The following is a 10124-nucleotide window of genomic DNA, read 5'->3' as shown; positions in this document are numbered from 1 at the left end:
CCTCCCCTTCCCTCCTCCCTCCTTGCCCCTTCCCTCTCCCTCCTGCCCTCCTCTCTCCCCCTCCCCCTCCCCCTCAGCATAGCCTCTTCATGTTACAGATCATTCTTGTGAGCTCCCCTCTCAGTGACCGCGACCAGTGTCTCTTCCTCAGCACTGATGAGGGGGCCAGCTTCCAGAAGCAGCTCATTCCTTTCTCCGTGGAGACGCTGACGTTCCACCCCAAGGAGGAGGACAAGGTCCTCGCGTACACCAAGGAGGGCAAGGTGAGGCCATGCGGGGACCACCTGGTCACGTCTGGGCACCTGGCCCCCCTGCTGCAGGTGGGTGGGTTCCAATCCATTTTAGGAGGGAGGGAAATAGACTCTGGAATAAGGTAAAGGTGGGGTGGCCGACCCCTCACGTCGCTGAGCCCCACCCTGGTCCCCTTCGCTAGGCACTTGTCACATCAAGGGTGGTAAGTCACAGCCGGCACTGGGAATCACGGGCCAGCCACGATGACACGCCTTGTGTTGCTGTTGTGTGTGTCGTGAAGTCACTTCCACCCAGGACCTCGTGTACATGACACAAAACCCTGCCCAGTCCTGTGCTGTCCTCTCAGTCGGCTGGGCGCGCTATCCCTTCCAGTCACTGTGTCAGCCCGTTTCAGTGAAGGTCTTTCTTTCTTTGACTGACCCTCCACTTTTTCAAGCATGATGCCCTCCTCCAGGGCTGTCAGCCCCTCTGACAGCATGTCCACAGTGCGTGAAGCCTGCCCCTCTGATAGCGTGTCCACAGTACATGAAACCTGCCCCTCTGACAGCGTGTCCACAGTGCGTGAAGCCTGTCACCATCCTAGCTGCTAAGAAACACTTGGCTGTACTTCCTCTCGGGTAGAGGTGTGAGTTCCGGCAGTCCATGGTCAATGTTCTCCAGCACCGCAGTTCAAAGGCATCCATTCCTGTCTGGTCTTCCTTATTTCTGTCCAGATTTTATGCATATGAAGTTGTTGTTATGTGCTGTCAAGTTGCCTGCGACCCACAGCGACCCTATGTACGGCAGCTCTGAACCCTACCCTGTTCTGAGCCAGTCTCACTAATTCCGACACAACCCCCATTGCCCCAGTCCATCTCATCCAGGGTCTTCCTCTCCTGCGCTCCCCCTCCACCCTTCCAAGCATGATGTCCTTCTCCAAGGACTGGTTGCTCCTGGCCACATGCCCAAAGGATGTGAGACAGAGCTTCAAAATCCTAGCCTCCAAGGAGAAACTTGGTTTCACCCTCTTGAGGACAGGCCTATTTGTTTTCTTGGTGGTCCATGGGATGTTCAAGACTCTTCTCCAGCATCAGAATTAGAAGGCATTGATTCTTCTTCCATCATCCTTAGTCATTGTCTAGCTCTCTGAAGTGTAACAAGTAATTGGAAGATCATGACCTAGATTAGGTGCGCCTTAGTCTCTAGACTGGCATCATTGCTCTTCAGCACTCTGGAGAGGTCTCTGGCAGCAGACTTTCCCAGTGCAATTCATCTTTTCATTTCCTGACTGCTGGTGTTAAACGTGTTGGTTGTGGAGCCGAGCAAGCTGTAATTCTTAACAACCTCATTCTCTTCTCCACCTGTCATGATGCTGTCAGTTGGCCCAGTGGTGAGAATCTTTGTTTTCTTGATGTTGAGCGTCAATCCACGTTGAAGACTACAGTCCTTGATCTTCTGCAGCAAGTGCTTCAGGTCCTCAGTTTCAGCAGAGTTGTGTCATCTGCACAGCATGGGTTGTGGAGGAGTCTACCTCCAATTTTGACGCCACATTCCTCCTCATAAAGCCCAGCCTCCTGAATGCTTTGTTCTGCATATAGATTGAAAAGGTATGGAAACAGGATGCATCCCTGACACACTCCTTTCCTGATTTTGAACCACGCAGTGAGGCAACTGAAAATATCGTGGCGTATGAGAGGCATACCTCTGTCTCTGACCTTCAGTGCAGTAAAGAAAACAAAAATTCCCAGCACTGGATGAATAAACATCGTGAAAGATGGAAGAGAGAGTGACATTGTCAGGGCTTACTTTACGTGAATCCACAATCAGTGCCCCCAGGAGCAGCCATCAAGAAAATGGGCAGCAATGAATGAATGAAAATCCAACTTCTGTATAAATGTTCGTTAAAATCACTATTAAAAGAAAATTTTATTTAAAAAATTTCCAAAAACATTTTCTGTCTATTTATGATCAGAGAATTAGGAGACATCTCATAGTGCAGTTACAGATGACTTATTGAAAAAGAAAATGAAGAGAAAAAACATATAAAGAAATTCACATGAAATGCATGTGTTTTGAGGCAACACATTTTGGTCAGTGGGAGTGCCCAGCTATGTCCAGCTGCCAGGACAAGTCCACACAGAGCTCTGCTGGCCACGTGGCTCACTGACATACCTTTCCAAGTAGAACTCCTCTTACCGTCCTCCTGACCCTTGCCCCTTTGTCCCTGGCCTGGATCTGATGTCTCCCCTGCTTGATGTCTCCCTCTGAGCACAGCTGTGTGTGTGTGTGTGTGTGTGTGTGGTGTGCTGACTTTCTGGGACATGTGACCCAGAAGCAACTGGAATAATTCCTCGGGCGGCCGGTGCTGCTGGTGCCTTGGGCACTTCAGTGCATCTGTTCCTGTTTATTTGCTGGTGTTTGTCTTTTATGAATCAGAAGTGGCCACTCTGCAGCAGCAGTGGTGAACTGTAAAATTGTCCCCTGGGAGAGCAGATTGGGAAGGGTCACAGAGTCCTCACAAGCATCAAAAGTTGGTCAGTGAGGACAGTGGTCACTCGTCAGCAAAGGGCCTGGCCCTGGCTGCCAGAATCAAGGGCAGCAAAGCCGATTCTGACTCTCTGATGGCCAAGCAGACCGGCCAGCAGTGAGCACCCAGTCGACAGATGGATGCAGAGACAGGAGACGGAGGGCCTGGTAGAGCCCTGCAGGTGACCTGAGGGAGGGCTGGAGGCTTCTGGGATTTGGCTGTGAGCTCTGGCCCTCGAGGTGGACTTGCTTTCCCACGGAGGCTGTGTGACCTCAAGTGGCTTCCTCTGCCTCAACGGACATCCTTTCCTTCATCTGCACTTGAGGAGAGGACTCGGTTTATGGTGTAGGGGGATGTGCTCATGTGGACACACCTGAATGAGTGTATGTGTTGGTGGATGTGTGTGAGCACACGTGTGAGGTGGGTGCATGCCTGTAGCCTGTGCCAAAGCACACACCTGTGAACATATGTGTGCCTGTGGTCTTTGTGTGCACATATGGGAGTGTGTATGTGCCTGTGTGTCTGTGTATTTACACACCTGTGAGTGTGTGTGCGTGCCTGTGGTCTGTGTGTGAACACCTCTGAGTGTGTGCGTGCCTGTGGTCAGTGCACACATGTGTGTGTGCATGCCTGAGGTCTGTGTGTGAACACTTGTGAGTGTATGTGCATGTCAGTGGTCCGTGTGTGTGCACACCTGTGAGTGTGTGTGCATGCCTGTGGTCTGTGTGTGAGCACCTGTGAGTGTGTGCATGCCTGAGGTCTGTGTGTGCACACCTGTGTGCGTGCGTGCATGCCTGTGGTCTGTGTGTGAGCACCTGTGAGTGTGTGTGCATGCCTGTGGTCTGTGTGTGAACACCTCTGAGTGTGTGCATGCCTGTGGTCTGTGTGTGAACACCTGTGTGTGTGTGTGTGCGCGCACGCGCGCATGCCTGTGGTCCATGTGTGAACATCTGTGAGTGTGCATGCCTGTGGTCTGTGTGTGAGCACCTGTGAGTGTGCGTGTATGGCAGTGGTCCATGTGTGAATACCTGTGAGTGTGTGTGCATGCCTGTGGTCTGTGTGCATATGTGTGTGTGCATGCCTGTGGTCTGTGTGCATGCCTGTGGTCTGTGTGCACACATGTGTGTATGCCTGTGTTCTGTGTGTGAACACCTGTGAGTGTGCATGCCTGTGGTCCATGAGTGCACACTTGTGTGTGTGTGTGCACACATGTCTGTGCACACCTGTGAATGTGTGAGCACATGCCTGTGGCCTGTGTATGCACACCTATGAGTGTATGTGTGTGTGTGTTCTGTACACATCTGTGAGGGTGTTTTTATCTCTGTCATCTCTGTGTGCACACCCCTGTGAGTGTGCACGCGTGCCTGTGGTCTGTGTGTTTGTGCACAGCTTTCTGAGTGTGTATGCATGCTTGCCATCTGTCACCAGTACATGTTTCTGTACTGGTGGCTGTTCATGCACAGTGCATGCATGCCTGTGTGTGTGTCTGTACATGTGTGCACACATGTTCCTGTGAGGGCTGACCTGGGAACAGACTCCATCCCACAGTTAGAAGTGCATCTGTCCTGGCCTGGTCTCCTCCCTCCACCTGTCATCCTTTGTACACGCTGCTCTCTGCTCTGGGGTCTGACCCTCCCCTGCCTGTTCAGAGTCCCTCCTGCAGTTGAGGGTCAGTCACACCTGGCCCTGTACCTCAGTTAGGAATTTCTCTCCTGTGTAAGCTCTTAGCTGTCCCAGCCACACTAGACCAGGAATCCTTCTTTGCACAGTTCCGTGATGGCCTCGGGCCATGTATGTGCTGGGTGTGTTCCAGGTGGATGTTCAGGGTCCATGTGTGTGGACTGAGTGCTTGGTATATCTGCTGAGTGTGCATGCTGAGTGTGTGTGTGTACTGGGTGCACGTGTGTGTGTGTGTGTGTGTGTGTACGTACGTGTGCACACGTTGGGTGTGCATGCTGGTTATGTGTGCTGGGTGTGTGTACCAGTACCAGATTCAGTACCAGTGATTCATGTATATCCCGGTGCTGGATGTGTGTACCAGTGCATGTGCCTGTGTGTGCACCAGTGCTGGGTGTGTATACTGGGGGTGTGTACAGATGTGTGTGCAGCACTGTCTGTATGGGTCCATGTGCGTGCTCATGCCAGAGCTGAGTGGGGCTGACGCTCCACGCGGGGTGGGTGTGGTGACCTCCCTGTCCTCATGTCACCACCACACCCTGTCTCTTCACTCTGAAGCTCTATGTGTCGTTGGACTTGGGGAGGAAGTGGACACTCTTACAGGAGCATGTGACCAAGGACCATGTGTTCTGGTAAGACCCTTGGGGACCTCCGAGGGGCAGGTCAGCTTTTCAGTGACCCTTCTTTCACGTGTCCCCCTTGTTTCCTGCTTCTGCCCTGCTCAGAACCTTTCCTGGGGGACATCCAGAGCCATTTATCTGCTTGGCCCAGGTGGACAGGACAGGGTTTGCGCCTTCCCACCATGTTGGCATTCTGTGGCTTTGTACCATGAGGCCACATCCCCGAATCGCTGCTTCCTCCTGACAGACTGGGAGTGTCCAGGCCACTCTTCCTGTGTTGGGCACTGTGCTGTCCATTCTCTAGCCCTCAAGCTGCTCACAGCTGCACCACGCTGCACCCTGGGGCCCCTCCTGGGCTCAGCCTCAGCCCCACAGGTGTCCTCCCCTCGGAAGGAACCCAATGCAGGGGAAGGTAGGGGTGGTGTACCTGGGCTAAAAGCCGGGAGCCAGCCAGCCACCACCCAGCCCTATCCTGGGATCCTGTGGTCCCCCTCAAACAAGCATCTCCAGCCTCTGGTGCCCGTGGGGGCCTCAGGCTTAAGACATGCACACACTGTCTGTGCACAGTCACTCAGGCTTGCTCAAATTCACGTCCTTTCTCCCTCTGACCTCTCATGCACACCCTCACCTCCATCCATGAGTGCTCCCCACCTGTGAGTGCTCCCCACGGTCTCAATGCCCCATGAGTGCTCCCTAAAGCCTAAGCCCCCCACCAGTGAGTGCTCTCCACAGCCTCGGCCCCCTTTGCTGTGCGTGCTCCCCACAGTCTAAGCCCCCCACCAGTGAGTGCTCCTCACAGCCTCAGCCCCCCTGCTGTGAGTGCTCCCCATGACCTCAGCCCCTCACCTCTGAGTGCTCTCCATGGCGTCAGCCCACCTTCCACCTGTCAGTGTTCACCATGCTGTCAGCCCACCCTCCACCTCTCAGTGCTCCCCATGCCTTCAGCCCACCTCCCCCAGCCCCAGGGCCCCTGCATCCCCACATAACCTAGGGGTCTCTCTGGAACGGCTGTCTCTCCATCTGTTTTCCGGATGAGGTGGTCCTGTTGGAGAGAGCTGGCCACTTTGGGAAGGGCAGTGATGTCCTTTCTGACTCTGCCTCTTGTGCTCCCCAGGGCTGTGGCAGGAGTGGACAGAGACACTGACCTGGTCCACATGGAGGCCCAGGACCCTGGAGGAGGTAAGCCAGGTGGGCATGGCACCTGCTCTTTAGCCCCTCCCCAGGTGGGCTCATCAGTGCCCCCTCCCAGGGGCCCCTCCCCAGGCAGGCCCAATGGCACCCCTCAGTGGCTGCCCCCAGCCCCTTGCAGTACTCTGAGTGGTGTGGCTGGGGGCCAGTCTTCAACCAGGAGCACCACTCTGTGGGAGTCTATTAATGTCAGTTCATTCTGGTCCCTGGACGTGAAGCCTGCCCTGCTCCATCAGCCCTATGCCAGGCCCACTGTTCACAGAGGCAGGCAGGACCTGGCATGTCCTCTGTCTAATGGGGAGAAGCTAGCCACCTGCCCAGCTGGGATCAGACTGGAAAGAGACTGGAAAGAGCAAGGGTCTCACAGGCCAGCATGAAAGTGACCACAGAGCATGCATACAAATTACATGCCAATTGCCAATAAAACTATTTAGGCAGAGCTGGGGGCCACTGGACCCGGCCACACGCTTGCCGCACTTTGGCCACTATGTGTGAAGTGGGGCTTCTGATGGACCTTGGGTTCCTCGCTTCACACCTCAGCCAGCGAGGACAGCACACGCACCCCTGGGTCCAGGGAGGACCCGGCTGCTGCTTTGGGCAGAGTCGGGCCATCTTACCCCTTGCTGCTTGTTGCTTTTACCTGCTGCAGGTTTCCGCTACGTCACCTGCCGGATCCACAACTGCTCTGAGAAAATGCTGCGGGGACCCTTCGGGGGCCCCATCGACGTGGGGTCCTTGATGGTGCAGGACGACTACGTGTTTGTTAAGGTGCCAGCTCCGGGGACTAGAGGAACTGGCTCCTGTGGTCATGGTGATGGGTTGGGGGGGTCCCCTGCAGGCTTCAGTCCTCAGACCCAGAGGCCAAGGGACAGGAAGGGTCACTTGGTGGAAATGACCATTTCAGGTCTGGAAGCAGACGGTGCCTACACTGTGGGTCCTGGGGCCTCTGGACATTGTCTCCGACCTGCCCCTTTCCCAGAAGGCACTGCCCACACACCTCCCAGGAAGCAGGGGCTGGCCTCCATGTCCTCATCTGTAAAACGGGAGTGAATGGTGTGCCAGGAGGCTCCTTCAGTCTGTCTGACAGAAGTGCCAAGATGGGATCTGGACAGCCTCATGCTCTCTGTCACCTCATGGTGTGGTGGTCTTCATCCCTGAGGGCGTTCCCGGCCGCCTCTCCTACCCTGTGGTGACAGTCCCAGAGGGCGTCCCCAGGCATCTGTCACCTCATGGTGACAGTTCTAATCTCTGAGGACATCCCTGGCCGTCTCTCCCATCTCATGGTGTGGTGGGCCTTTTCCCTCAGTGTGGTGGACCTCTCCTCTGAAGGCGTCCCCAGCTGTCTCTCCCACCTCATGGTGTGGTGGCTTGGGACACACTGGCCTCTTGTAAAGCGTGTTGCTCCCCCATTAGGTCACCTCAGCCAACCGGACCAAGTACTATGTCTCCTACCGCCGGCAGGAGTTCACCTTGATGAAGCTGCCCAAGTACGCGCTGCCCAAGGTGAGAGTAGGTGGGGTGGTACTGCTCCCCCAGGGCCAGGAGGGCCAGCAGGGTGCCCGGGGCTTACCGCTGTTGTCGGTGCCCTCCCCTCCTGCCCAGCATGCCCAGCGTCCCTCCTCGGCCCTCAGCCACAGGCCCTGCCTGACTCTCCCCTCTGCCTGCTCTGATGCCCAGAACTCTGGCACCTGTCCCAGGGGAACTACTTCCATGGTTACTACCAGCAGGTAGTCTGGTGGCACAGTGAATTAAGCATTCCACTGCTATCAGAAAGGTCAGAGGTTCAAACCTACCAACTGGCAGGACCTCTGGGGTGTATCCAGTGATGTCCTGACAGCAGGCATGCAGCAGGTGCTCAATCAGTGCACCACCTCTCCCTCCTGGGATGGGAGGGGTGGGACTGGGAGCTGCTGGCCCTGCCAGCCTAGGACCCTGTCCAGTCTCAGACCTGCTCAGCCTCAGACCTGCCCAATCTTGGCCCCTGCCCAGCTTCAACTCTGCCAGCCTCAGACCTGCCCTGCCTCAGTCCCTGCCCAGCCTCGGCCCCTGCCCTGCCTCAGTCCCTGCTCAGCCTCAGTCCCTGTCTAGCCTCAGCCCCTGCTCAGCCTCGGCCCCTGCCCAGCCTCAGTCCACCTGTAAAATCCCAGCCAAGGAGCAGTTTCACTGTCACACAGATTGCTCTAAGCTGAGGTCCACTCCAGAGACCCAGCCTAACAGCTGAGTGAATGAATGAATGAATGAATGAGCGATGACTGAACAAGTGGGTGAATGTCTGAACGAGCGCACTGAGTAGATGGGTGAGAGCGGCCCGGATCCACAAGGTCACCCCCGCTGGAGGGGGAAGGGGGACTGAGGGGCCCCACGCCAGGGGCTGCAGCAGTGGCCCTTTGGCTTCTCAGCGATGTCTCCCAGTTTGGGGGCTCCTGTGTCCTCGTCCTGTGTCCTGGCTCTGGGAGGAAGGCATGTGTCCTGGCCCAAGTACCCCATTCCTTGGCACCCAGAGGTCAGGCCAGTGCCACGCTGTTCCCAGGCATTCTAGGGGTGTGGGCTCACCCACGGTCCCCAGTCATGACCTCTGTGACCCTGAGTGACCTCAGCCCTCACATCACACAAGGAGAGTGTGAGATGGGCGGGAAGTTTCCCCGTGTCCCCCTGTGGCCATTCACAGAGTCCAGTGGCTCAGGAGGCCACAGCAGAGGCCATGTGGAAGTCCTGGTCGGGAGGACAGACAGATGCGTCCTTCATCTGTCTCATCAAGGGGAGGTGGACTGTCCATAGCAGCAGCGCTGGCCACCAACCAAGTGTCTGTGCCTGGGCGTCCAGGGTGGAGGATGGACACCGAGGATGGCCGGAGGGGCAGGTGCTCTCCAGGGCCCCAGACCCCTGGCAGCAGTGTCACAATCCACCGTTTGTCCAGAAGCCTGCCCAGCCAGGGAGACCCTTCCCCCAGCTCTGGAGAACATGCCAGGGCCGCCTGGTTCCCATTTGCAGCATGCAGACCTGCCTGAGTTTCCTAATCAGATTCAGTTGTTTTATGGTGAAATTTGTGACTCCTCCTGGCTACCACCCTGGAGCTGCATCATCTTTCTTTCTTTGTTTGTTTTTTAATTGCCGGAGTAACGTCATTAGCTGAGAGGGAACGTGCCCCAAGCCTCCCTCCTGCCCGCCTGCAGGGTCTGGTCTCCCCACGACCCCCACACTGCACAGGAAGCCCCAGTGTGCACTGAGAGTGAGCACCCTTGCCCTCCCAGGTGCCTGAGCGAGAGTGTGGGGGCCCCCCTGTGCCTACAGGGGCGCTGTGAGTCAGCATCCAGTGAATGGCAGTGAATTTAAGTTACTTCATTTTTTTTCATATTTGTGACATAAATAGCATCATGATAACAAACATCACGTTCCTTTGAATTTCCGTCCATGTGAGCCGACTTTCAGGGCCAGTGGAGACAGCTGTGGGGAAGTCAGGATGTGCTGGGCTGCCTGCTGTCAAAGACCCAGTCAGAGGTGTTACCAAGTGGGTATTCCATGTGGAGACCAGGGTCGCACACGCCGTGCCCCCACGCGGAAGCTGGGCAGTGAGCACAGCAGCCCAAACGGGGCGATGCAGTGGCCGCTGGGCCAGTGGTCAGCTCCACGGACTGACAGGGAAGCCACGGCCCCTGCTTGGAAGAAGCAGCCAGGATTCTGGTTCAGAGCGAGGACGTGAGATGGCCTCACACACTTGGCTGGACGTGTCTTCAGGAGCGGCCAGTGCCTTGGTGGACCTGATGGAGAGCTGATGATAGCGGAAGGCGCCAGACAACCCAGTGGCAGAAGGTCTGGGTGTAACGGAGGTGATGAGGCTGGTACAGGAGTGAGGTGGTGAGGCTGGTACAGGAGTGAGGTGG

General features: G+C 56.1%; 1 protein-coding gene across 1 annotated transcript in view; it reads left to right on the top strand.

The window, feature by feature from the left end:
• Positions 1-10124, top strand: part of SORCS2 (sortilin-related VPS10 domain containing receptor 2) — a 237611-nt gene that overhangs the window by 167586 nt on the left and 59901 nt on the right. Inside the window, exons 5-9 of the mRNA XM_006893670.1 lie at positions 99-263; positions 4994-5067; positions 6170-6234; positions 6893-7011; positions 7657-7746. Coding sequence (XP_006893732.1) covers positions 99-263; positions 4994-5067; positions 6170-6234; positions 6893-7011; positions 7657-7746 — 513 coding nt within the window. The remainder of the gene's footprint in view (positions 1-98; positions 264-4993; positions 5068-6169; positions 6235-6892; positions 7012-7656; positions 7747-10124) is intronic.

Source organism: Elephantulus edwardii, unplaced genomic scaffold, assembly GCF_000299155.1.
Source record: "Elephantulus edwardii isolate Elephantulus edwardi_28Jun2011 unplaced genomic scaffold, EleEdw1.0 scaffold00129, whole genome shotgun sequence".
Lineage (NCBI taxonomy): Eukaryota > Metazoa > Chordata > Mammalia > Macroscelidea > Macroscelididae > Elephantulus > Elephantulus edwardii.
Note: the sequence above shows the minus strand (reverse complement) of the source record. Positions and strands in the feature narration are given on the sequence as shown.